Below are 26,667 nucleotides of genomic sequence, written 5' to 3' on the forward strand. Positions count from 1 at the left end.
TAGTTCACTGTTTGCAATATTGTCAGAGTACTTATCTACGTGTTGGGTTCCATTATATGTTACATCGACTTGACGTTCAATCTCTCTCCGAAGGCCGAGAACCTAGGTGGGTCATTACAAAGCATTCAAAACATGTTTTATCGCAACATCTCCGCCAACACTGCGGAGATGCTGATGTTTCAAATGCATGTATAGATTGTAAAATAGCAAACTCTTGTTGTACACCTTGAGGTCTGGGCCGAAACGGTGTTGAATGGTTTATGTGTGTGTGAATCAATGGGTTATTTACTTAGAAAATGATAATCCACCGCGCTACGTAGGCCCAGGTATTGAAAAAGGTAAAAGGGAAAACCCAAAAACTTTGCTTGCTTCTCAACCTAATTGACCGCATAGAACTGCCGCGGCCAAATATTCATGGCAGTCTTTAGGCCATTCCCGACCGGGAGGCCGGCATGCACCGTCTTCTCATGACCAGTGCCATCACTGCGGAGGTTGATCCAGAACAGCGCGTTACCCATGATGGGTCTGAAAGCCAAGCCACCGCTCTCATGATGCCTCCAGATCGGGTCGCTCTGGCTCCAAGCTCTTGGCCCGTCGGCTCGGGCGCCGACTACACTGTCCTGTTCCTGTGCTGGTGGGCCGACGTGGGGGAAATACGTCTCTCCATCGGTGCAGTTATCCTGCAGGATGGCGAAGAAGCTCGCCACGCGGTTAAACTGTCTCGGCGACCCGTCATATGCCCACTGCGGCTGTGGGTACCAGTCGTGATGCATGTCAAACTTCTGGCCAGCAACATAACGGACGAGCTGAGGGGGGCCCATCTCGTCTACGCCATCTCGCATGACTGTCCCCATGAAATCGGCTGCCCGACCCAGTACGCAGTGTACAACGGGATCTTCAAGAGGCAGGCCTGCGGTGCTGGACGTCCGTTCCGAAGAACCCACCTTCCGGCCCTGCTTGGTTACTGTAGAAGGCTTGAACAGCCCGTCAGCAGTATTAAGCAAGGATTCGATCTCGGAAGGGCGCAAGAAAGAATGGATGTAGATCAGAAGTGGATCAAGGGACACGATTTGCGTGCGATATGTTGCAGGCTTGCAGACATAAGCGGTACTCTCTGCAGTGGCTGGTGTGGTATGAACGAACGGGAAGGACGAGAGGCGGGGAGGCAGATCAAATTCGGGGAGAAAAGACGCGAGCCCGGTGGAGTTGATAAGGCTAGGGATGTAAGCCAGGATACAGGCAATAACGACGGTCACCAAGCTTAGGCTGGTGACTCTCGAGAGACAAAAGATAGGCAAAGCCATGATTGCATGTTGCAAGATTCGCGCCAAAAGAAACAGAGCTGATGCGGCCAAGCTCGCCGCATATGAGAGGGGATGAGGCAGCACTTGAAGCCAGCTTGACGGAGCTCTCAGCACCGCCAAAGAGGAGGGGACGGAAAATAGGATAGGTACACTACTTCATTCCGAAACTCCAACCATCTTCACAGCGATGGTACCAATGCTGGTAAGAATGGGTTGGGTGCAACCTCGTCGGCCGAATCGGGCCATTGCGGACCTGAAACTCAGGACACGGAGGCTGAGCTCCGAACTGGACCCGGCGGGTGCCGTATTGGTCATAGTCGAACGTCTCTACCTCTGTGGTCACTCCTTTTGTTCAGCTGGCCTCGGATATGGATTAATTCTAAGGTCTGACTGTGACTGTGGTCAAATTGAGGGAGGGGTGAAGCCAAGGTGCGCTTCACTGAGCTTGAAATGCCTCGGTTAAAGTTGCACCAGCAGGTAAGAGCCTGCCTCCACGTACCAGGTCCCAGAATACTACCTAGGTACCGCCGACCTGGACCCTGGGCCAGGAGGAACATTCATGAATATGGTCCAGAAAGCTGGCCACAGTCTTGAGTGATAAATTGTGAACACAATAACTTGCAGGAAGCTGATTTAATATTAAAACTTGACTAGCGCCTCCTGTGCCGCGGAATCCTCCTTTTCTTAATTGCTTCGCGTCCCTCAACACTGCACGAACACCACATTGCAGAGACAACTATTGATACCGACTCTTGACCTATCGGTAGGGACAACCTTTGCGTCCGCTTGCACTCGTTCGTCCTCAATAAACGTGAAGGCAACTCGCCCGCGGAGATGAGTCTCTGAATTATTCAGCACATGACTTCGTAGCATTTCGTACCTCGTAGTGTTTCGTGCACCTCAACCCAGATCATACACGGTCCTACCGTCCTAGTTGGCAAGAAGCTTTAACTGGCCATGAACACGTCCTCAAAGTTTAATCTAGGCTTAATTCATATGATGAGCTACGATGTCGTAGGTGCGCTGGATCCTTGTCCACTTCCATGACCACTGCTTCTTTCGATGCCAGTCAGTCCTCTCCTCGTCCAAAGCCACCACCATTCCCGCTGACTGTTGCTATCGCTTGTCTGGCCACGCCGAGAATGCGCAATGCTGTCACCCTCTAATGCATGAACAGGTAGCATTCTCTGTGCCGGTCTGAAGAAAAGCCTCCTCATAGTAGGAACGCAAGCAGATATTATGCCCAAGGTCAATTCCGACATCGAAAGACACGTCAAGCTGACGTTGGACCAGCTGACATCGTCTTGATTCAACCTGAGGTATTTGATCCTGACCACACTTAGCGCTATGCACAGAAATCCCAGGCTGAACACCCCTAGCAGCATAACCTTTTGCGCGCCGGGTAGATTCAGCTTGCTCAGCATCGGGATGGGTAATGCGAAGACCAGCAAGTCCGTCAGAATGTTGCCAATGGCGCCGCCCAACCAGGTAGATAATTCAGGCAGGCATTTGACCCCTGGTAAGGTTTTGTCCCAGAAGCCGGCGAGGGGTTGGCAGAGGAAGAAGCACTGTAGGATCATCGCCATGGACCAGGCGCCGACGCCGACGACGATGAACGTGTAGAGATGGCGGGGCAGAAGCATGCCAAGGATTCTATAGTATTGGAAAAGGAAAGTCATCTTGATAGTGAGGATGGCCGAAGTATATGCGAATATTGTCAACCAGAAAAACTAGCAAGTAAGCAAAGTGAGAAAGTTGGCCTTTCAGTATTGGAGTGAGACCGCAAGTGAACGCGGAAACAACGGGGCAGCTAACCTTGAGATACGTTACAAAATCGATTGGGTTGATTGTCCATATGTGCCTTCCAAGTCCATATTTGATCACTATTTACTGGTCAGCCTCAATTCCTATGTATTGTCAGTTGCTGAAAGAATAAGTGACAGACTAAGTAGATCTCCGATGCCCAGTAAATACACCAACGCCTACAGGAGTCAAACAGTCAGCAGTGCCCACGGCTTCACTACCGGGACAGAAGAAAGGCTAACCAGTGATGCAACGGCAAAATAGTCGTCTGTGCCTATCTGATTTAGAAGCACTTTTCTTGTGTAGACGCGAAGCGTGACGACAATAGTACCCAATATCCAACATATGGCGACAATGCCAAGAATGATGCCGCTTCTATTATCTCCAAAGTTCTCATGTGAGTATGCCCCCCGTGGCTGACCTCCATCCATACTAAACATTCCACAAATATCTACTCTGCGCGCTCTATGATCCGCACAAAGGGCTGAACTACCAGGATCCTACATGAGGTTGGGGTCAGGCATAGAATGGTGCATGAAGTGGTAAAAGTGCGTCGAGCGGAAAGGGAAAAAGGGAAAAAGGGAAAAAGAAAAAAGTTTGCGTGGGGGAGGGGGAGCAGAATTGAGGGGTGGGGTTTGTTGCAGAACATCTAATTCAATTATTGCCTGGGCGAATGACCACTAATCACCCCACGGAACTTGAGTGGCTGGGTCACTTTCTCGCCTTTGTCACCGTCAAACTCTTCCGCCTTAAGTAGCTGCAGCTCAAGTCCGGAGCATGTAGTGATTGACTTCCGGATATCTCATCCGCCCGGCAGTCGTTGTTGAAGGCCACCATACAGACTTGCCAGACAGGGCCTACTGCAGCATATTAGATGGGCGGAACAGGGTCTCGTGCAGGACTTGACGTTACATTCAAAGTTAAAATCTTGTGCACTTCGTGACAGTATACAGTCATTGAACACCCCGCATTGTGGTTAGAAATCAAATCTCAAGCCTATTCTGATAGCAATCGCGAAGAATTGGGTGTCTGTTCCTCTGCTGAACACCTTGAAAATTAATCGAGTGTCGTTCGTGCTAACCCCAGACGTATTGCAATAAACTTGATAATCTCAAACCGCCTAGCAAAAGCCAGACCACAGCGGACGTTGACATCTCTGGATATGCAATACCTGGCTTGTGTACTTTTATCACCTACCATTATTTTAAAGTCTGCTAAATGGATAATAACCTTGACTTGAGCCATTTGCTCTGCTCCTGAGGTAATTGTGACCACTCGAACGTCACAGCCAGTCTAGCATTTTGTTGTTGTAAGGGTAGCAGAAGGTGTATAAACAAAGCATGGCCTAGATAATTCGTGCCAAATTGCACTTCTTTACCATTCTCTTTTAGTCGTTGAGGCGTCATTATAAGACCAGCATTGTTACCCAATATGTCAAGTCGAGTTTCCCGGGCCTGAAAGGCTGCTGCTACTCGTTTGATGTTGGCAAATGATGACAGATCCAGCTCCAAGACAGCCAAAGGTGCCGCTGTCCTAGACCCTCACAACCACCAGCTACAATGATGATTTTATCAGCCAAATCTGGGACATCATTATCTGTATCTAAGGCTGCTCTCGAACATCAGATGATTACTGTGAAGCCTATTCAAGCGACATATGATGGTACAAAACATGTGAGCGGGACCCAGCGAGGATGGACAAGGAGATTGCTGATGAGGACAGTGAATTCGCGGACGAGAACGCTGAGTGCAGAGAGGCACGCGACGAAGGGTTGGTCTAAATGATCTACAGGGGGCACTTCTCAGGAAATAAGTCCGACAGAAGCTGTCTGGAAGCTTTCCTAAATTAAAGATGACTGCCTGGAGAAGCCGCGGAAGCTGGAGAGGCTGGGACCTAAGAGACTGTAGGCGCACATGTGGGCGGGTGCTTTCCGGACAGATTTTGGCTGCACGGGAAGTGATTGTGACTGGCGCTCCCGATCATGGATAATCTCTCTCGACTGTACAGCGCAAGTGAAGATGGCCTCAATACCGGCAGTTCGGAAAACCCTGTAACTGCACGTAGCCTAGGCTGTTGCAGCATGTCAATCTACTAGGGAGACTGCCTAGTTACATGGGTGCCAAAGAAGCTGATATCCAAGAGGCTATTCGTTGTCATTTGCAGAGGCTTCGTACTTCCCAGTTCTGACCTTCTTTTGCCACGGGAAACGTATGTGTTCCTGGCCCCGGAGAGAGGGACAGGGTGAAGATGGGGGAGGAGGGTAGAGTGCCATGAATGTGGAGGTCTACCAAGTCCCTGCCCTCAAATTGCTAATGTTACTGCATAATTCATGTATCCGCTTATCCATTCATTGTCTATCCGATTTCATTACTATAAACATGACCTGCTGTCGTCGAGGGTAAAATTGAGAAGAGACACCGTATATGGAATGAGAGCCAACAACAGGCTCTTAGTGTGAACTAGCTTACCTACGTAGATACCTAGGTACTAAGATAGGTTCCTAGACACCTCATGTTTATGTGGCTTGGTAAGGTCGATATATGTCCATTTGTTCGCATGTACAGGCAGACCAGCTCTGCAGTTCCTGTCTCAGCCCGTTGTGCTCCCAAAAAGAACCATGACGTCACTCTTGAGGGCAGTTGCCGTTTCGTTTAGGGCACAGGTGGAGGCCAGGACAGGACAGTCTTGAGGCTGAGAGATGAGGTTGCTGGTTGCTGACGGGTCCATCGGGGAGTCGGCAACGGCTCCATCTCTAGCTCTGCTTCATCCAATTTTTCTGGTTTGTGTGTGTTCTCGTTTGTGCCTCCTGCCAATGGGGCAAAGGTTTTCTATCTATGTCGGCCACATTGGCTAATCTCAATGTTCAGAGGCTGCCAGAACGCGCCAGGGACTGAGTACTCCAGAGCGATGTGCTGTAGGACATGTAGTCTGCAGTAGTCTAATAATAATTATTTCTCCAGGCACATGGCATTGTGGTAGCCCGAGCCAACTTGATCCACTTGCCGGAGCAATTTACAAGGACACTAATGGCGTTGCTGGCAGGGTCACTGGAGTGGGTCGGATAGGCCTCCGATGTGGAACAAGATGTGCATGGGTCACGAGTTGCTCATGCTCCAGGATCCAAATCGATGAGACAACGTGTCGGTGCGTTGTCGACGTTGAAATCTGAATCTTAGCTTCAATCTATCCAGATCATGTATGTTTGGATGGGCACTGTACTTGGGGCATGTAAGCGAGCGGGAGATCAAGGATATCAGTGGCATCAAGGCACCTCGGGAAATGGGGGACCCACGCCAAACCTGGCACAATCACACCCTTAAGGTTTGGGGGTCCAACTTTTTGTGAGGAACCAACAGAATGGCAACAGGGTTTGAGATGCCACGAGGCGAGGTTATTCACCAGTGGTCTTGCGGCCCTTTACACGTTTTGAAGCCAGCCATTGGATATCGGGGAGTGCGCTGCTCTTTTCCACGTGAACAGAACCGAACATACACACACAGTACCCACACCCATTCGTCGACTATCTGTGGCCGCCCAGGCCTCGTGATTTGTGGATGTCGACATCCATTAGACGACATACGCTCGAAAGATCCTGTGAGTATGGCTTCCAAGTGCCCAGAGGGTCCTCGTTGCCGCCAACACACGCATGAGTTAGCCTCGGGGCTGCTCCATGCTGTCCGCCATGGCTCACACCTCTCAACTCAACCTAACACCGCTTCTGAAATCCACAAATGCTCTGTTACCGCAAAAGATGCTTCAGTGATCTGGGCTTGGCCGAAGAGGATCGCTTTCAGTGTTGTCAGGCCGCCATGGCCTGGTCTGCAAAATCCGCATAGTTGCCTACTGTACGATACAGGAGTACGTCTGTACTTGGATAGCCAGTCTGCGGGGCAGACACTGCTCTGCTTTTGCTGCGGCTTTCCTTGTTCACATCCGCTTGCTTTGAACCGTGCTGCCTCGTTGACAATGCTGATATGTGATAATGGCTTCAGTATTACATTTGCTCACTCAATAGGTCGAAGGTGCATGAATTCCCTGGAATGTAATTTCTGAAATGTCCCGAATGCCCAGTTTGGCAGTTGTCTGGCAAGTCTGGATGGTCGCTCATTTGTGCCTTACTTTCCCAAAGGTGGGGTGAAGGGCGAGGGGGGACACATTGCCCTGGACGGAATGACGCTGGTCAATACGTCATTTTTATGGGACCCCACTTTGTATACCTCTCTGCACCCCTGCTTCTTGGAACCCCTGCCCCTCATGCCCCAGTCTTCTCTGCCCAGCAACAACCAGGCGTGCCAGGCACCTGGGAGAACCCGCCGTGCCCGCGTCCGCCCAAAAAAAACCCAACCCTCAGGCGGGGCAGGAAAGCCCACGCCTACCTCTACTGTACGGTAGGTACCTCGCACGACCAACCCCACGAAGCTATGGCCTTGTCAACCAAGCAAGCAAGCACGCACGCACCATCCCTCGAACCCACCCACAGACAGTGCCGCTCAAGCTGCAGTCGAGGTACACGGCAAGCTCCAGCTCCTGCTCATCTGCGAATCGCTTCAAGTTCCTTTTCCAGCCCTTCGATCTTCATCTGCCAGTTCATCCACCAGACATTGTTGGGCGAGGACAAGATAATACTGCCGATAAGTCCATCGGCAGCGCCCAGCTTGTTCCACTTTTTGCAACAGACTAGTGTTTCGGCCTCGACCTCTCTCTCTCTCTCTCTCTCTTTTCCCCAACCGCACGCCCGAGTCCAGCCAAGTCCAGCCCTGCCCTGCCCTACTCTGCCATACGCACGAGATACAGATACCGTACATTTTCGTCCGCCGCCGCCGCCTCCTCAGCTCAAACATGACTGGCCTGACTGGCCTGCCTGGCGTGACTGACGACGGCCATCATTGTCCAATTCTGCGTCGATCCTCAAGCCATGGCTGCCACTCCTGGTATAGCCCCGCTGCCGACGAATTCGCGACGCCATCCCCGTCACTGCCCGTGTCTTGCTCCTCCTTTCCGCCCTGCCGCCCATCCTAAACGGAACCGCTCCCTGCCAGCCTGCCTCCTCCCTGGCTCCCACACCGGGGCATGCGCTCCGACAGGACAGGACCAGCCCGTCAGCCCGTCAGTCAGTCAGTCAAGCCAGCAATGCAGGGAAGCTCTTAACGCTTCTTGGCTCCCAGCAACGGCATCGTCAGCGCCGGCGCCAGCACCAGTGCCACCAACCATCACCAACCAGGCCTGTGCGGCACCGCACCGCATTAGCAGCCCGAGCAGGCGCGCTTCATCCGGCCTAGCTGATCGGCAGGCCGACCTGCGGTTCATCAGCTTCACACACCCGGCCAATCGAACCGACGTCGCCCTGACGTGCCCCTCTGCACCAGCTCGACGCTGTGACGCCCCAGTCTTCGCCAGAGACATTAGACATGCAAATCGAGATACCACACAACACACACATACAAACGCACACGACCATCAGTCCTAGGCAGGCCAGTAAGCAAGCAAGAAAGACAGAGTGCCGACGAGATGAGCCGTCTTTGCCCTCCAAGTGTGCTGCTGCTGCTGCTGCTGCTTCTGCTTTGGCTACCTGGACGCTGCCTGCCTGTCTACTACGGTGTTGCTGATGTGTGTCAATTGGACTGGGCAGACAGACACTGGCAGAACTGGTTGGACTGTTTGACCCTGCCACCCCCCTTGGTGAAAATGATGTGATGCAATACGTGCGTCTGGAGCTTGTCTTTTCGACAACAGTAATAAGCAACCAATGAGCAATGAGTAAAACGGGCAGGGCAGACACAGACCAGCCTGAGGGCCTGGCTTGGGATGGGCTAATATCTATCTAGAAATATCCAGACGCCAGGGAAAGTCTCGTAGTCGTCTATTGTCAACTTTAAAATACCTGGCCAGCCTGCTTTTGCTGCTGCTCATCTGGAGAAAACCTGCCGACCTCCCCAGCCCAGTAGCAGCAACAGTCAGGTCAGCCAGGGCAGCCAGCCAGCCGGCGAGCCAGGCCCAGTAGAGGAAAAAAAAACAGTCCAGCCCAGCCCAGCCCAGTCCAGTACTTCGTCATAGCTGGCTTGCTGGATTGCCACCCTAAGCCCTACCTACCCTGACCCAGGCCTAGGTACCTTGCCCTGGTCTAGGTACCTTTTGGCCTCGCCCGCTTGCAACACTGCAATCTGCTCCAGACCCTGCTTTTGGTCTGCCGCCTGTCCTGACGTAGGGTACCTCTCTGCGCCGCTACCTCTGCCTCTGCCTCTGCCTCTGCCTTTGCCGTTGTGTCTGGTCTGTCTCTGTCTCTCTGTCCCTCCGCGACTCTTACCTCATAGCCTACCTCATCCTCTTCTTACCTACCGAAAACGTGGATCTCGACCTGGCAGCTCTCCCTCTCTCCGTCCTGTCCTGTCCTGTCCTGTCCAGTTCCTGTTCCTATTCCGTCCTGCCGCCCATCGTAGTACCTTGGCTGTCTTGCCCCGAAATCTTTATCACGACACTTGCTCCTCTCCACCTGCGAGCATCCTGCCGCCTCCCCTCTGTCCATCCATCCATCCATCCATCCATCCATCCATCCATCCATCCATCCATCCATCCCGCAGAAGCAAAGTCACTCGACCCTTTTTTTGCTCCTCCTCGAGCCTTCACACAGCCTGCCAGTCTACCACCAGCTTGCCAGCCTGCAAAACCTGTGCCCACCTGACCAATCGACCAATCTGCCTGCCTCGCAGCCCTCTTCCGTCTGGACAAGCTCTCATCCAGATTTACTACACCCTACTTTACCTACAGACAGCAAGTTACAATCGCAGCTGTCCCGACTGCACTCACTCGCCTTTGCGAAAAACTCCCGATCGACTTGGCCGTGGGATTCTTGCGTCTCTCGGGACCCCTCATCCACTACCACCACAACCACCACCACCACCAACCAGCCGTCACCAAAAACACGACCTGTCGGCAACCCCCTACCAAGCAAGAGTCGACGTCACCACTGAGACTGAGATCGGCCATCAGAACCACCAGCCGACACGCCTCGCTTACCTACCACCTACCTCCCCTTCCCCTTCTTCGCAGTCAACCCAGGTCCTGTCCTGTCCTGTCCTGCTTGCTGGTCAGGTTCAGGGATTCTCCTTCTTCCCCAACAACCAAACAAGACCGGATACCACCATCCTTCCGTCTGGCCTTGACATTGCCGGTTCAAGCGCTCTTGTCCCCGTCCCCCGTCCCCCTTCTCGGCATTGCCCGGTTTGAGGAGCACCCTGGGCGTCGCAGAGAGTGAGAGACGGCTGCCAGCTCAGCCCGATTTCTAAGCAACCCTCACCGTTGCAGAGCATCGCGAGCTCAGCCGCTACACGCGAAAACCGCGTTGTCCGTCTCGCTGTGCAGTTATACTTCGGATCACGCCTATCCAGTAAGCATATCATCATCACCTGGCCCCATCCCTCCCAACGCAGGGCAAAAGCCGTGTGTGTCTGTGTGTGTGTGTGTGGTGTGTGCCCGCCCCGATTGGGACTGATCCGAACCGTTGCAATCTACAGGCCCCAAAACGGGTTACATCATCGGTCAAGATGTCTACAATACAGCAACTCAAGAACTTTATTCGCCATGGTATGCTATGCTCCTTCCCCTGCATTCCTCACCGCGGCCCTCGCCTGAATCCTTCCTTGCCGATGAGAGGGCCTTTATTTCTCCCTCGCTCGCCTCAACACCATGACCAAGGTTTCTTGTTCTTGGTCACATCCTCCCCCACCTCCCACATAACTGGGTCCGCTCCCCCCCAAATGACGCCAGCTGATCGATCCCCCCAGGCAAGCAAGCTCGGACGACAAACACCGACGAGGCCCAGAGGAAAAACGAACCGTCGCCGCCCCAATCTCAGCCTGTCCCCGTGCCCACCAAGGCCATGCCTCCTCCGCAATCAGAGCCTGGCTTCGGCGCTGCACCTGGCCACGCGCAGCCACTGCCCGACGCGTACTCGACCGCCCCTGGCGACGCAGTGAATCGGGCCGCTCGCGCCGACGGCGTCGCCGCTGCCCACGAGCAGGACAAGCAAGCCCTGCACCACCGCAACTCAGGCAAGGGTAAGAGGATCGACGACGTGGCCAAATTGGTCGCCGAAGAGAATGCGAGCCGGAGCAAATTCCCCAGGTACTCGGGCCTGGAGCGGTGGGAATTGCTGGAAAAGATGGGCGACGGCGCCTTCAGTAACGTCTACCGCGCACGGGATCTCGAAGGAGACGCCGGCGAGGTTGCCATCAAAGTGGTCCGCAAATACGAAATGAATAGCATGCAGGTAAGGTGATGTCTCAACGTTGGCGGTCTGCACGACCGTTCATTTCCTCTGTGCCCCCCCTTTTCCTCGCGTTGATATGTCGTGATTCCCTTGATGTCGTTCTTTTGGCCAACGTGGAGGATCATAGGGAAATAAACACCTCCATCCGGACTTCAAACCAAAGGCTCCAAAAGCCGCAGAGGTGCGAGAAGCTTTTACTTTTTTCCTTCCTTTGATTTTACTTCACACACTTCTAACACGATACGGTGCTGTGCATTCACTCACTGGCTTTTACCCCTGACACAAGTGTGCGATGTGGGCGTCGACAGCAATCGTCACAAACCACTCATGTCCAGGTTGTGCTGACACCGGCCGCAGAGAGCGAACATTTTGAAGGAGGTCCAGATCATGCGCCAACTCGAACACCCCAACATCATCAACCTCATCGACTTTTCCGAATCCAAACAGTACTACTACATCATTCTCGAGCTCGCGCCAGGCGGCGAGCTCTTCCACCAAATCGTCCGCCTCACTTACTTCAGCGAGGACCTGTCGAGACACGTCATCGTACAAGTGGCCAAGGCTCTGGAATATCTCCACGAGGTCAGAGGCGTGGTGCATCGGTCAGTGATACCCTCCCCCGCCCCTATGCGTACACACAGAAATGGCCCTCTTCCCTTATCTCGCCCAATGTCTCATTGTCATCTCTTTCGGTCTCGTCGCTATTTGCTCTCCATGGGGACGTCACCATATCACTGTTGATGTCATTAATGGCCCGTCAATTCCATCTACTGAGACCTGACGTCATCTCACTTCCTTGTCATCAACACCCTGTGACACTTTGACGCATCTTCGCGGCGCTAGCGTCAGCTCGCCTGCCAGGGGCACTGAGCCGAGAGCTGACCATCATCGTCAACAGTGACATCAAACCGGAAAACATTCTCTTCAACCCGATACCCGTCATCCCTTCTAAGCACCCAAAACCTAAACAGCCCGGCGATGAGGACAAGGTCGACGAGGGCGAGTTCATCAGGGGGGTTGGTGCTGGCGGCATCGGTCAGATCAAGATCGCCGATTTTGGCTTGTCTAAAATCGTCTGGGACAACCAGACCATGACACCCTGTGGCACCGTCGGTTACACCGCTCCCGAGATCGTCAAGGATGAGAGATATTCCAAGTCTGTTGACATGTGGGCCCTGGGCTGCGTGCTATACACACTGCTGTGCGGCTTCCCGCCTTTCTACGACGAGAGCATAGAGGTTCTTACGGAAAAGGTGGCCAAGGGCCAGTACACGTTCCTTTCACCATGGTGGGATGATATATCGTCGTCAGCCAAGGATCTCATCACCCACCTTTTGACCGTCGATCCTGACAAGCGTTATACTATTACGGAATTCCTCGCACATCCGTGGATCAAAGAAAGCGAGACTCCGGGTCTTCAGAAGAAACCTCAGCTCACCGCGGATGGGAAACTACGTGCTTTCGATGCGACCAAGCTCCAGGATGGTGAGAAGCGTTACGACTTCCGCTCACCTGGCGCTGTCAACCTGCGTGAGGTCTTTGACGTCACCTATGCTGTACACCGGCAAGAGGAAGAGAACAATCGACGGAAGCAAATTGGTTCCAAGGCCGCTGGAGTTTCCCGTTTGGCTGGTCTGAACGAGTCCGACGAGGACGACGACATGCCTGACGTCGACGCGCCCGATGCACGCAATGGAGGTACTCAGGCCCTCGAGCAGAGCATGCGGAATGCCCAAATAAGCGCCAGCGAGCAACGGGGTAGGGAGCGTGAAAGAAGGGCGCCAGAATCAAAAGGGTACGGGCAACATTCAGCCGCAGTAACCGCTGCCGCGAGACAGCAAGTCAAGGATCGCAACCGACAGAAGGGTGCTTTCGAGCTGAGCCTTGATGGTGCTACCCTGCTGGGTAGACGCGGAAGGAAGCAGCCTGCTGCACAGGCGGCGTAGGAGGCTAGCCGGCGGCACAGCAGCTGTTCCAACCGTTGCACCAGAAGGTCTGGTCCGCCGGAGCAAGCGATTCTTGTGTCCGAGACTGAGGGGGACAGAGAAGGTAGTGAAGCAGAGGACTGATGCGGTTTTCCGCTTTGAGGATACCCTTGAGCCATGTGTTCGTTGACGAGGCTTTTTTGTTTGATGAATTAGGTACATGCATGGCCTCTTCACCTGGATACGGCACCAGTGGCTGGAGTGAGCCTGTCGGTGTCGCTCCACGGCGTGTTGACGTCGGGAACTCTGCTGCACAGCGGCCGCAAACTAGAAGAAGACGGGTCTAGCTATTGATTTGTTTTGATGCTGTCGCTCATACACAAGCACTCATACGCATGGAGTTACTGGCAAATGTTACATAGTCCACACCTGACTCCCGATTTATGTGCACCACTTTCAACCGACTGTAATATTTCCAACTTGTGCATTCTGAGCTGTGATGTCGTGCTATCAACCAACCCGCCACCCGCCCTCTGAGAGACTTTTTGTTTATTCGAGGGTACTTCTTATCCCTTGTACCAGGCTCAACTACAACTTCTGACCTAGACTCTAGTTGCTAGCCAACAGCTAGCCAGCAAATGGACAGATTCACAGTCGCCCCCCCCCCCCCCACCCCCAAGCCTTCTTTACTTCCCTAATGAAAAGTCCCTTGTCTCTCCCTATTTAATGGTCTGGTTTTCAGTTTTGTTTGGAATAGCCACCGACCTCTTACTGACCAGCCCAAGATATCTCCACCCTGCAGTTTTACGTCAGTCTCATGCCAAGGTCGAGAATTCCTCCGGACTGACACAGCATAGACGGACTCTGCAATACGACACAGTTCACTTCCATGGCATTTGAGACACGTCTGCGTGACCTGTTCACATTTGTGGTAGGCTAATTGACAGCATGTTTAAGACAGGGACGAAACACTGGTTATAAGAGGGACGTCATAGTGGGACCTGTGATAAGAGGGGGTAACAAAAGACTACGGAATACATTGAGGATCATATTTATGCATCTTTCCGCAACAAATCAAGTCACTGCCACTCATCATCGATTCCATGGTAAATACGGGACCGAATAGATAAATCATCGCTGAGTTTGATTTTCCTTAACTGAGCGCCAATTGTCCATCCCTCCATGTAGCTGGTTGATTTGTCTACGCCGATTGTTCCAGTTGGTGTGAGGAGAGCTCAGCTACGGCGAGGTCTAAGCAGACCAAATTTTCAGGGGTTTTGGGTGCTTGACTGGGTGGACAACTTCGGGATTGTCCAACAACTCGTCAATAGCGTTCGTCTTCTCGCACGTCGAACTTCCCAATGCAGTGGATTGTCTAGTTCATGGCTTTTGTTACTAGCGAATTCATTGCAGCCCAGGAAATACCCTTGATTACTGTTCCCAAGACATCTTTAAGCTCTTCATGACGCCCCCTTCGGCCCCCTCGTACCCTGGCATAACAGGAAAGGGAAATCCAGCTTTGCTAGTTCAACCCCCTCCGGCTTGTCTTGTCCCCATTCACCGGGGAATCTCTCGACCTCCTTCTCCATCGTCCAAGCCGGCCTCACATCCACGTCTTCAAAGCCTACATCCTTCATCAGGCCCGCAAACCAATCCGCCTTGATGCCGTGTCTTTCAACGCCAAGCATCTTAGCTTCTGGGTGAAACTTGCGTGCTTCAGGACCAAAGTCCTCGAAGTCCGTCAGCGCGACCTGGCCGCCAGGCTTGAGGCAGCCGTACATGGTGGCCAGGAGAGGTCTCAGTTCGGGAATGTGGTGGAGGGTTAGATGGCTAATGATTAGGTCGAACTTTTGACGCTTCCCATCCGGCCCAGCGGGCAGGCGGGAATCCTCTGGGTCTTCGAGAAGGATGCACATGGGCTGTATAGCCCTCCTTGCAGCTGTGCCATCAGCACCGTCGAGACTGTCAAGCTTTATTTTCAGAGCCTCGATCATCCCTCCAGCCGCGTCGATGGCCAGGATGCTCCGCACGTATGGCGCAATTCTCACTGAGAGCAGTCCGGTACCGCAACCAATCTCTAGCACGTCGATGCCACTCGAGTCGACAGTTCCTTTCTCCTTGGCCTCCAGGAGATGAGGGTACGCGGCTAACAAAGCCTGCAAGGCACCTTCGGATGCGCGCTGGACGTCTGGGTTAGAGTCCCAAGCTGCGGCCTCGGCATTGAAACGCTCGTTGCCGGTAGGCATGGTGTTTGGTCTTGTTGAGATCGAGAATATGTGTATCAGGTTGGCGGCATAGAGCACAGGGGGAGAGAGCAAAGTGTCGGTATTCAGCTCTGTGTTGTGCCTTGTTGGAGGTTCGGCAACACTGGGTACTCAGTTGATGGATGACTGGGGCGTCCCGAGGTCCATCCTGGTGAAGTGACCGACTCACCTCCGACCTGAGGCCAAGATTGAGAAGCTCGTGGCCCAAGCTATAACCCCTAACCCTGTTCCGGCAGTGCTGTAGGGCTGTGAGGTGTCCAGGTGGGCCGCACCAGATTTTGATATAGACCTGAACAGATACTGGTGAAAGCAAATCTCATTTGTGTTATTTGGACATGCCTGGAGTCTCTCTGGATGCAAAAGAAAGCTGAATATACTCTGTGGTCCTAACATCACACTATTGAAGCTTTTGAGTCTTCTCAGACAAGACAAGTTTCGCGATACCCCCAACAACTGTGATGAACTGTATAGTCAATGGTTAGATACGAGACAGAACTATGTAGCTTGGATCGGCTGCCAACAAGCAACTTACCGCAACATCAAAGAATCGAAGGTATAACCCCAAAGCCGGATACGTGTCACCATCATAGAAAGCCCTCATTGTGTGCCAGAACGACCCGTTGAAATTCTCGTCAAGAGGCTGGGACAGGAGATCATTGAAGAACCTAGCGATTTTATCAGCGGCATTCCGACAATTTCAATGGACACTCTGCCTGGTGAACGTTGTTTCAAACAGCCTTACTTTGCCTTATAATCTCCGGGAGGAGAAGTACGCTCCTCCAAGACCATCCTCTCGCCCTTGAAGCTTCTGAGGCTATGGACTTGCCCTCTTATAATCAAGACCTGACCGTCGCTAGGAGCGACTATCCGTGTCTTTCCGTCAATAGTCACCTCCAGACAACCCTCGATAACACGCATGTGTTCATCATGGTACTAATAAAACAAGATGAGCACGTTGCATTTCTCTTATATGTCTAAGACATAAATATTGGGCCTTGGGTAATTCGGGTCGCGCGCACCTTATGCCAGTGCGAGGGCACATTGACAGGATCTGAGGAGCCACCTTCGCAAACGACTTTGGAACTCCATTGGCTCATGGGACTACTCTCTGGCTGAGACTCGTCGAGTACGATGATTTGGTGAGTTTTCTGTGTGATGATCAGCCGTTTAGCAGGCATAATATATTCGATGGAGCCCAGTTCCCACCTTGCCTATTGGCAGACGCTTCATCACCTTCGGGCCACTCATCTTTGCGGTCGTCAAGTCGCACAACCAGACTGCGCGTCTTTAGAATATGTAAGATAGAATCAGAGTGGCGCTTGAGCAAGAGAAGCGGCCTAATGATTGCTGTGCAAGTTCTTGTGCAGTGTGAAGCGCCGATTTCTAGGCATTTCATAGTTGGTGGGGCCTAGAAAACTGTCACGAAAACTAGCTGCGTGTCAGCCCTCATTTTCCAGGGCACAATCCTAGCGCCAACACGTACATATGTATGTGTCAGTGATCTCGGCTGGCTCGTTGTAATACAACATTTAGGACAGGTGCAGCGAATAGCACCCAATGGAACAGCCCTAGACTTATTACAGCTGTATCTCGTCGTTGACGACGTGTATATTTCCGATGGTATCGACGAATGTAAACATAACGAAGAGATCTGTAGGAGTTGCTCCTTCGAGAATGCCACGTAAGCCCAAAAGGTCGTCTACAGGTCTCCTACTCTGCAGCCTAATTAACGTCCCAGCGTTGAAATTTTCATTCTGGCAGCTGTGGTCTTATGGAGAAGACGAAGTCAAGGCAGAACTCCCGAAGCAAAGTAACCGGCGGCGACGAGCGATGAGAAGACCGGTAGCCATTGAGAAAATGAACAACATTCAGAATCGGAAACTCCTCCACCCAAGCCAAAGAAATTGGGCGGGATATGGAGAAGTCAGCGCCGAGACATTGGTTCCCAGGTTGGTGGCTTGCTCTTGGAGATCCGCTGTCCATTCGCTAATCACTACAGCATCGGGGGGATGCCCATAAACCAGTACATGCAGCCAATGATGAAGAGTCATGCAGAAAACCAGAGACAAACTTGCTGTTAAATACTGCAAGTTGAAAACGACGACCCATTCAAGATTCCAAATGTGGGTATTTGCGAAGAGCACTCCGGGTTGGTAACGTCCATTACAAAGCCGCGCAGCAAGCGTATGAAAACCAAACACATGCGATCACGCTATCTCGCAACCCCTAGGTAACCAAACACACCCCTCTGAAAATGATTGTCAAGGAAGGGGCGGTTTCCATCAAGATGAAGCAAGGCCTCGTAATGAGATCAAGCCGATTGTATACACGCAGGTACTCCTTTGCTTGTAAGTTGGCTGGTCGTTACCAAACTGTCCGCTTCCAGTTAGCGCCAATGTGCCCTGCAACAAGAAACGGACTCCTGTTTGCTGGCGGGAGTCACCCAAGGATTGCTGCCGAATAAGGCCCAGCCCTTCCCCACCCTGACTGAATTTACGACTATCAGCCTGCCCCCGTTGCTCTTCTGCAATTTTTGTCCTCGTCCACTTCATGATTTCCCATTCATAGTGATACAGTGTCAAATCCAACCCACACGTTGCTAGCTCATATAAAACTCGACTTCAATATCACGGAACCATGGACGCAAATACACCACATCTCAATGACTTGTGTATACTTGGCAAATTGGGGTTTCTTTGTCAATTGTTTCTTTATCATTTACCTTAGCCTCAAATTATCAATACGAACCTCCGTTACGACTTTCCGACTTGTCCTCGCCATCGCCTCCTCGCCTTGCTTGACCCATACAGGGGCTTGCCACTTATACGGTAGGAATCGAGGCAAGATCCATGGCATCCCAAATAGTAGACAACAGCAGTGAGCCGAAGTTCAAACAAGAAATTCAGCAAGTAAGTCAAGGACTGCAGCAGCTAAAGACAAAGAAAGACATATAAGACCCCCCCAAAAGATCACGTTGTCATTGCTTCTCCCAGACGACATGTGTTTCTATCCCGCTTCCAGTAAGCCTAAGGATTGATAACCGACTGTGATACTAGATGATGTACATCGCCGGGGAGACGCAAGATCCGTCCACTGAAACAATCGCCCTCGTCGAGAACATCATTCATGATCAGGTTGTCCGTTTGGTAAGAGGCCCCTTGTCCATGCGCCAGATTACGATACACCCCCTGAACCGCCTCAGGTTGTACCGACACCTAATTGATCCCTCGACAGCTAACCACGGCAAGCGACCTTGCGCGGCGGCGCGGGTCCCCTGTTTTCTCCAAAGACGATCTGATCTTCCAGATCCGGCATGACGCTTCCCGTGTCGCTCGCCTGCGAAACCTACTTGTTTGGAACACTGTCCGCCGCAAGGCCAAAGACGCCGAAGAAGTCGAGGACGCGGGGAATGACGGCGGGGAGGTCATGGCTGACGATGATGCGGAAGACCAGGATGAGGAGTCGGCGGCGAGGGACAGCAGGCTGCCGGTCATCGCGCTACCGTGGGATATCCCATCGTACTTTTCGGAAGCGGCCCCAGCGCCGAGCGAAGGAGAAGAGCCAGACGAAGCTGCGACTGAAGCCAAGCTGGAGAGGCTACGCCGTGCCTCGGAAAGGACGCGGAACATGACGGTGGCCGAGTACGCCACCTGGTCCGAATATCGTCACGCCTCTTTCACGCGCCGCAAGGTCAAGCGGTTCCGTGCGTGGTCCGGTCTGGGCGTCATTGCCGAGCATAAGAAAAACGACGATGTCCTAGACATCATCGGCCTGATCACGTCCGAAATGGTCCACAAGCTGACGATGGTGGCTATGCGCATTCAGAAGGAGGAGATGCTACGTCTGGAAAATGCAACCCGATTGAGCAGTCCCGCAAAGCCGACGGCCCCTGTCGGCTTATTTGCTCAGCCCACGGAGGCCAGGAAGGCGGTCGAGCCGAGACACGTTCGGCAGGCTTTTCAGAGGATACAGTCAGTCTCGACGAGGAAGCGGACCCTGCTTAGAGGCACAAGGCTCTCGGATCGACTCGGGACTGTGCTGGTGTGTTTCTCCACACTCTGTCTTTGTCGTGCTTTGTGTTCACTTTCTCACTAATCAACGGAGCGCAAAGCTCTAGGAAGATGAAACGCGAATTATCGATAAGGATCTAAGTCGCGGTATAGCAGCGAGGTGTAATGTGTTGTGCTTCGGATGCAAAGTTCTCTGGATTCAGGCTAGCAGATAGGCCATTATATTTTCCTATGATTTTCTCATGTGTTGACCTACTCGGTGTTCGAGATGAACAGCCGTGGCAATTTTTGGAAATGAGATGAACTTGGTCGGCCCCTGGAGTATCGCATGCTACAACAGTAGTTGGGGAACGGAAAGTCTAGTTGTACTACTTCCTGACGAAAGGTAGAAAACTGCCTAAGCTGATGTTTGGGCCAGAAGTATGTATCTCTCCACAAAATGGTATCCATTTCCCAACCATCGTGCGTTCAATTATTCATAATTGGCATGGATGTCGCCTATGACCGGTTTTTCGACCAGGGCGTTGAAATTTATCTATCTTGCAAAGGCGATTCAGCCGTTTCATATCGGTCGTTCGAATATCATATCCAGGGCTCATATGACAACCCTGCGGGTTCTATAGACGGATTAGGCGTATGTTTGGTCCATTTCTTTCCTCCAAAATGTCCCTGCTTTACTGCCGATAGACTAGCGAGGTATAACGGGCTGTCCAGTCCAACGGCTTCCTCCTCGATCTGTAACCCCTTGGCTCCCAGCGCCAAAGCCTCTTTGTCGTGTCCTACGTTTATGGCCAGGCCAGCTGCTGCGAAATAAAGAGAGGCGAGCTCCCTGCCCGATAGGCCTTCTTGCTCATACGTCTCAATAAGAGCTCTTGTCAATGTGAGCTCGCGAGAAGTACCGCCAGGAGATTCCTGCTGCTCAGAAAACGCAGCCAGCATTTCTTGGACCTTCAGACGCCGCTGGTCGCTCTCTCTGGTCTTTACTCCTGAGGCGTCGGTGCTGCATATATCACAAGCACATTCAAAGCCATAGTCCTCGTTGAGTCTCTTTTGCCGCTCGGTGCGCATGGCTAGCTCATCGTGAAGATACGAAATGGTGATCTCCTCCCCGTCTGCAATGTCTCTGAGAGCGTGTATCGTGAACTGGCTACCGGGAAGAGCCGTGTTGACATTGCCCTGTGCATTCGGGACGCAGGAGTGGTTCAAACGCGCGACTGTCAGGAAAATGGCTCGCTTGCCGCTTGAGCCTGCTAGAAGGAAGTTGTTGTTGTAGAAGATGTTCAGAATATCCCTATTCCGGGTGACGGACGTGAGGGAACGGAGTGACCCCCAGGCTGCGGCAGCAAGACGAGTTAATGAGTTGCGCTTGGCACCGTTCATGGAAAGACTCAAGAGGCTGTGCAGATCCTGTAGACTGAGACGGCTCGCGGCTGCGAGTATACTCGAGTCTTTGTTGGTGATTGTGAGCAGAGGTCTTTCAGCGAGAATGCGAGTGCCACGGGCAATCTGGCGCGTCGCGAAGACACCAAAGCCTTTTGCGCCAGCATGACTGACCCTGAACATCGGATTTAATGTTCTGGCCCCCTCTCCGAAAGTGATGCATAATTTGGTGCTTGCCCAGGTGTCCTTGTGCTGTAGTGTGGCGCTGAGTTGGCTCGAAGTCAAGTCTTGAGGTTGTCTGAAAAGCCTGTTTCCCGCTAGCCGTATCAAGTCACAGCAGGGGGGACTGGGCACGGCTCTTGATTTCAACGCCGGCTCACTACAAACAGGGTTAAGTTTAGCAGGGCAGCCCCGTTGCGGAATGGGGGCAGCTTGAATCGATCACTTGCAGCACGTCAGTATTAACATTCGTCCCCATTCTATCAGTTCCGCATCCTAATTTTCATGTAACGCCTGTAGACTTTAGCACTGGGTTCTTGCCAAATATATTAAAGTTAAGAGAGTAATGCTTATTTAACCCTAATGACCGAGAATCCCGTCGCTTTTCTCGCAGTTGTGTGTAACAATCCTGTCCTTCCGAACAGACATAAGTGTTGTCATGTCAGTCAGTTGCGAAGTGTCTCAAGACAGTCGCCAGTGTTGTGCCACTCTTATATGTGAAATTCATTGAACAACAGTCGCCTCCATTTGATTTGTCCACATGATTTTTGGCTCTTTCATCACCGCGGCACTGGCTGTTTTGCCGCCGCTGGTCAACGCCATCCGCTTCAGCTACCCTACATCAGCCGATTATGCGTACAGAACCAACCTCACCTTTACAAAAGGTGATACTGTAGATGTCACCTGGAACATCGTGGACACCGATCCGAAAATTTTCAGCCTTTACCTATGGGAGTTTGAGGCTTTCCCTCCCACCTACGAATTGGTCGCGTACAATGTCGACACTGAGGCCAAGCAGTCCTCATTCACAGTCCCCTGTCGCCTCAACGCCTCTCCCAATTGGCAACTGTATGTGCACAGTTCCCTTCGTCAATAGTCGCATCAGGGCTTGAGAATGAAATAAATGTTAATTATGGACGTCTTTACGAAAGCACAATGATCAACGGCACCAATGTCTATGTCCTCTATGCTCAGACTGCTCGTTTCAGCATTGCGGAGAGCAACGGAACCTGTGTTGACTCACCATGTCAGCCAGAAACATGCTCGTCTTCCTCCTCCGCTGGTGGTTGGGACCTTGCTAGTTAGCCGACCTCTCGTTTCGCCGGAAACCCCTTGATATCTATCTACTGACCAAATCACTAGCTGGAGTGTTCAAACAGATTGATCATCTATCGGATGACCTCAGTGACCAGAAATATAAGGTGCAGCCGGCCAAGCGAGTGAACGGCGGGTACCAAGCACCTCAGATCTTGCATGAAAAATAAATTTAGGACCTCAACTATGGTATGGTTTGGGAACATCACTTGAAACATGTAGTAGATAGTCTAGAAGAATACCTTCAGCCTAACCACTGTATTCAACGCGCCGGTATTTTGCAGGGGGGGGGGGCGGTTGAATATGAGACTGGTGAACAACTGCTTGCGGTGGCAAGATAAGGCTCTACCGTCCCTGAAAGAACTCTAAAGCTTAACATGAGGTGCTCCCTACATGGGCTTGGTTGGTTGCAATATATTATCTTGAAACCATTTCTAAGGGCTATGGTTTGTTTTCAACCTTGTGAAGCCATTGGAAGTTGGCTATATTGTAGCTTTTAGATGATTCTTTTACTTACGGTAGATTTATACTGGACAAGGTTATGAAGCTAGTCTGAATATGTGCGGTCCCTTTCGTGATAAATCAAGGCCGATGAACTGCCGAGCAACGACCATTAGAAGCCTTGGCAATGGGGTAACGCGAGTCGATATGTTTGTATAAATCCACACAACCGGTGGAGAATCACAACTTCCCCACTTGCTATTCGATTTCTGGTGCAACTGTGAGCCCTATGGAGCAGAAGAAACCGGAGAAAATGTCGGCAGAATCATGCGCGGCTGGCGCTTTCTCATTTCCACGCGGGGATATGCGGAGACGCGGGGAGCCTTCAGTGGGGACGGATGCTGTTCACCAAGGTGTTGAGCCTGCTGGAGGCAAATGAAAAGTGACGGTTGTCAGACTATATCTAAAGCTAAAGATTTCTTCCAAGACTCTGCAAGGAGTGTGCAACCCCTACCACTCGTTCGTGTGCTCTAGTGCTGGTGGGCACGTTTCTGTCAAGATGGTTGCCCTCAGTTCAATGCCGAACATCATCTTCATGATGGCTGATGACCATGCCGTAAGTGATAGTTCAACAAACCAACCCTTCCTCGTCCGTGAGGGGCAACTCAAGTTGATTCGCCTGCGTCTAGGCCAAAGCCATATCAACTTACGGCGCTGGCATCAATCATACGCCCAACATCGATCGCATCGCGAATGAAGGGGCTCGTTTTGATCATTGCTATGTCACCAACTCAATCTGTACGCCCAGTCGTGCTGCAATAGTGACTGGCATGCATAGCCATGCCAATGGGGTCTTCACGTTGGACGATACGCTTAACAACAAGATGCCCAACGTAGCTAAGTCCATGCGCATGGGTGGCTACCAGACAGCGATGATCGGGAAGTGGCATCTTGGTGAAGGCGAGGACCATCAGCCTACAGGCTTCGACTACTACTCTGTTGTCCCTGGTCAAGGGGATTATTGGGATCCTATCTTCATTGATAACGGCAACGAGACTCAGTACAGCGGCTACGCTGTCGACATTGTGACAGACAAAGCCGTTGAGTGGCTCGAACAGAGGAATGAATCGCAACCGTATGTACCAAAAGCTTCTTTCCGGCGATAGAAACAAAAGAAATACCTAGTTGCACTGAAGCTGACTGCGCGCAGTTTCTTCCTCATGTATCATCAAAAGGCCCCCCACAGAAGCTGGGAGTGGCATCCAAGATATCAGGATTACTACACCGATCCAATCAAGCTACCCGATACGTTCACGGATGATTACAAGAACCGTGCCAACGCTGCGTCAGCAACAGAGATGCGGGTTGCTGATGATATGACATACTTCGACCTGGGTCTTGTCCAACCTCAAGGAGGCCAGGAGATTGGAGAACTCTTCTACCCTGGCGTGTCGACCGAACGCAAGGTTCCCAATCCCAGCAATATCACGGCGCTCCAAGCACTTCGTCTCACCGACTCGACCACAGGCGAGGTCTTCAGATTTCAGAACCAGACGGAATTAGCAAACTTCAAGTTCCAGAGATATATGCAGCGGTACCTGCGTGTGGTTCAATCTGTCGATGACAATGTCGGTCGCATGCTGGATTGGCTTGATCAAAATGGTCTCACAAACAACACCTTGGTGATGTACACTTCGGTATGCGTCGACTAACCCATGGCATTCTTGATTAGATTGCTAATCTTTTACCAGGACCAGGGAATGTTCCTCGGAGACCACGGCTGGTTTGACAAGCGTTTTATCTACGAGGAATCTTTTCAGATGCCCTTGCTCACACGTTATCCAGGGAAGATCAAGGAAGGAAGTATCATCAAAGATATTGTCCAAAATGTTGACTTTGCTGCAACAATGTTGGATATCGCTGGACTCCAAGTGCCGAGTTACATGCAAGGCCGATCGTTCCGCAAAGTCCTTCAAGGAGAGACGCCTGAGGACTGGGACCAGCTGGCATATCACAGATACTGGATGCACCGAGACCCAATCCATAACGCATATGCACATTATGGCGTGAGAGATACACGGTACAAACTGATCTACTGGTATGTGCTGCAACTGTCGACAAAATGCTTGGTCGTCCAGCTAATCCTTCAACCCAGGTATAACGAGGGCTTTGGCCTCCCGGGTACCTCCCTTGGCGGCGAAGAAAAGCAGTGGGAGCTCTTTGATACCCAGGAGGACCCCTTTGAGCTCTTTAACGTCTTTAGCGAGCCTGCATATTCAAGCGTCGTGTCAGAGATGATGAGGAAGTTGGAAAGGAAGATGACTGACATTGGTGATGAGTGGGTACACGATCCCGACATTGCGGTCGCTTCGAACGCCACAGTCACGCCATCCATAGAAATGAGACGTGCGAAGCTCAGTGCCGTGAATCACTGAGCGCGCTGCTCGCCATTTTAATATTGTTGTCTAGCTCTGCTGCTTGGGGTGTATCAGCTGCGTCACCTCTCATGTGTTATCGATTTGTGTACATATGTTGTGAGAGCCTAGACCAGCGCCATGCCCAACATTGAATACAACCCACTAGTTTCACCTGCGCCAACTGCCAGTCTATGTGACAGACAAGAAGATCCAAAGGTCAATGGTCATTTGCAACACAGTGGACGACTACCTTAGAGTCTTGGTAAGACTCTATCTCTCGTAGGACTTTTGTGCAATAGCCAGTGCTCATTAGCCGCTTGGTTGCCAGGGTGTCTTTCACTACTATGATATCACCCCGGGCTGATGAATGGGAAGCTGACCGTGCAATAAGCTTGATCCACGAAACCGGGGCGGGGTGAATCAATTACAAAGCTCAGCAGAAGTGAGCTACAAACAAAGAGGGCTCGTCAAAGTGCTCGCGGCACACTATTGTTCGTTCGAAAACAAAAGAGAGGCAATATTTATTTTTCGAGGCACTCGGATGCATTTAAAGTTGACCACGCGCTCTCTGAATAATGGTATTTGACTTAGAATTCGACAATTCCATCTGCTCTTCTGGCTCTTTCCAATATTCGTCGAAGATCTTTCAATCTCGAATTGAAACATCGAGATCGACAAGCCGGAAAGATTTTGTAAGTTTGAGGACACCATGGCGCGTACCTTTACATTCGGCGAAGGCTTAGCAGACCAATGGTCAATTCGAGATGATTTGGTGCTCGCTCAATCCCTGATTAGTCAAGCCGAACAATCCATTCTTGATAGGGTAGAATTGCCCGAAGGCCTGTTCCACAGGCTCTACACAACGATAGACAGCATCGAAGCCGAGATAACTCGATGCCGACCACTCCACCAAGTTGACGAAAACCGCATTGAAAATTTGGATTCTGAAATTAAGGGCGAAATGCAGATGAAAGATGAAGAAAACAAATCTCAAGCTACCATCAATTCTACAACACGATACATCGACTCCAAGACTTTCAGTGGAGACGACACAAGCAACAAGGCGAGGCGAAGCATACTCGACGCGCTTCAAGACGAAATCAAAGCTATTCAATCTGTCGTATACATGCACATGAATAACTTCCTACCACAGGAGAAGCGTAATACCAGCGACATGGCGCGTTTCTCAGTTCTTCTAGAAGAGATGGCAATTTTAGATAGGTTTCTCCAGCTTGCTCTGAGTCTTTACGTCCCGTCACAGGATGTAGATGGCCCTGCAAGTGTGCTCAAGGAGAGGCTCGGGGCTCTTCCGGCCCAACTCAACGCGTTGTTCAATATGGAGATCCAAGATGCAGTCAAGAATGACAGGGAGATCAACGATCAGACCATGATGCGCATGGTAGTGCAGAATCAAAAGCGTACCGACGTCCTTCGACATATTTTACTGATTGCTGACAAGATCATGCATCTTACGCGGGCAACATAGGATCAAGACCAACGCGGCGGGCTAGCCAAGACTTCACGCCAGGAGTAGGCAATTAAG

At 51.7% G+C, this 26,667-nt stretch overlaps 7 protein-coding genes across 7 annotated transcripts; 4 read left to right on the plus strand and 3 right to left on the minus strand.

The window, feature by feature from the left end:
* Positions 1-377: 377 nt before the first annotated feature.
* On the minus strand, positions 378-1,304 carry J7T55_002403 (uncharacterized protein; the record flags this gene model as incomplete). The annotated part of the gene is made up of 1 exon (XM_053137474.1): positions 378-1,304. One exon carries the CDS (start codon positions 1,302-1,304, stop codon positions 378-380), a length of 927 nt encoding a protein of 308 aa, XP_052998275.1.
* A 987-nt stretch (positions 1,305-2,291) lies between these two features.
* Positions 2,292-2,983, minus strand: J7T55_002404 (uncharacterized protein; the record flags this gene model as incomplete). The annotated part of the gene is made up of 2 exons (XM_053137475.1): positions 2,292-2,414; positions 2,588-2,983. 2 exons carry the CDS (start codon positions 2,981-2,983, stop codon positions 2,292-2,294), a joined length of 519 nt encoding a protein of 172 aa, XP_052998276.1.
* Positions 2,984-10,648: 7,665 nt separating this feature from the next.
* J7T55_002405 (serine threonine-protein kinase srk1) lies at positions 10,649-13,319 on the plus strand (the record flags this gene model as incomplete). Its single annotated transcript, XM_053137476.1, has 4 exons — positions 10,649-10,688; positions 10,889-11,373; positions 11,731-11,975; positions 12,272-13,319. 4 exons carry the CDS (start codon positions 10,649-10,651, stop codon positions 13,317-13,319), a joined length of 1,818 nt encoding a protein of 605 aa, XP_052998277.1.
* A 4,497-nt stretch (positions 13,320-17,816) lies between these two features.
* On the plus strand, positions 17,817-19,679 carry J7T55_002407 (spt3; the record flags this gene model as incomplete). Its single annotated transcript, XM_053137477.1, has 5 exons — positions 17,817-17,910; positions 18,431-18,471; positions 18,619-18,708; positions 18,797-19,533; positions 19,667-19,679. 5 exons carry the CDS (start codon positions 17,817-17,819, stop codon positions 19,677-19,679), a joined length of 975 nt encoding a protein of 324 aa, XP_052998278.1.
* Positions 19,680-20,154: 475 nt separating this feature from the next.
* J7T55_002408 (TPR domain-containing protein) lies at positions 20,155-21,612 on the minus strand (the record flags this gene model as incomplete). Its single annotated transcript, XM_053137478.1, has 3 exons — positions 20,155-21,217; positions 21,340-21,396; positions 21,599-21,612. The coding sequence occupies 3 exons, from the start codon at positions 21,610-21,612 to the stop codon at positions 20,155-20,157; spliced, it is 1,134 nt and encodes a 377-aa protein (XP_052998279.1).
* A 100-nt stretch (positions 21,613-21,712) lies between these two features.
* Positions 21,713-22,436, plus strand: J7T55_002409 (extracellular proline-serine rich protein; the record flags this gene model as incomplete). The annotated part of the gene is made up of 3 exons (XM_053137479.1): positions 21,713-22,020; positions 22,104-22,198; positions 22,315-22,436. 3 exons carry the CDS (start codon positions 21,713-21,715, stop codon positions 22,434-22,436), a joined length of 525 nt encoding a protein of 174 aa, XP_052998280.1.
* An 830-nt stretch (positions 22,437-23,266) lies between these two features.
* J7T55_002410 (N-acetylglucosamine-6-sulfatase) lies at positions 23,267-26,610 on the plus strand (the record flags this gene model as incomplete). Its single annotated transcript, XM_053137480.1, has 8 exons — positions 23,267-23,323; positions 23,397-23,842; positions 23,918-24,404; positions 24,459-24,805; positions 24,863-25,113; positions 25,313-25,386; positions 25,716-25,816; positions 25,947-26,610. 8 exons carry the CDS (start codon positions 23,267-23,269, stop codon positions 26,608-26,610), a joined length of 2,427 nt encoding a protein of 808 aa, XP_052998281.1.
* Between the last annotated feature and the right edge of the window lie 57 nt (positions 26,611-26,667).

Source organism: Diaporthe amygdali, assembly GCF_026229845.1.
Source record: "Diaporthe amygdali strain CAA958 chromosome Unknown NODE_3_length_2959817_cov_65_330692, whole genome shotgun sequence".
Classification (NCBI taxonomy): Eukaryota; Fungi; Ascomycota; class Sordariomycetes; order Diaporthales; family Diaporthaceae; genus Diaporthe; species Diaporthe amygdali.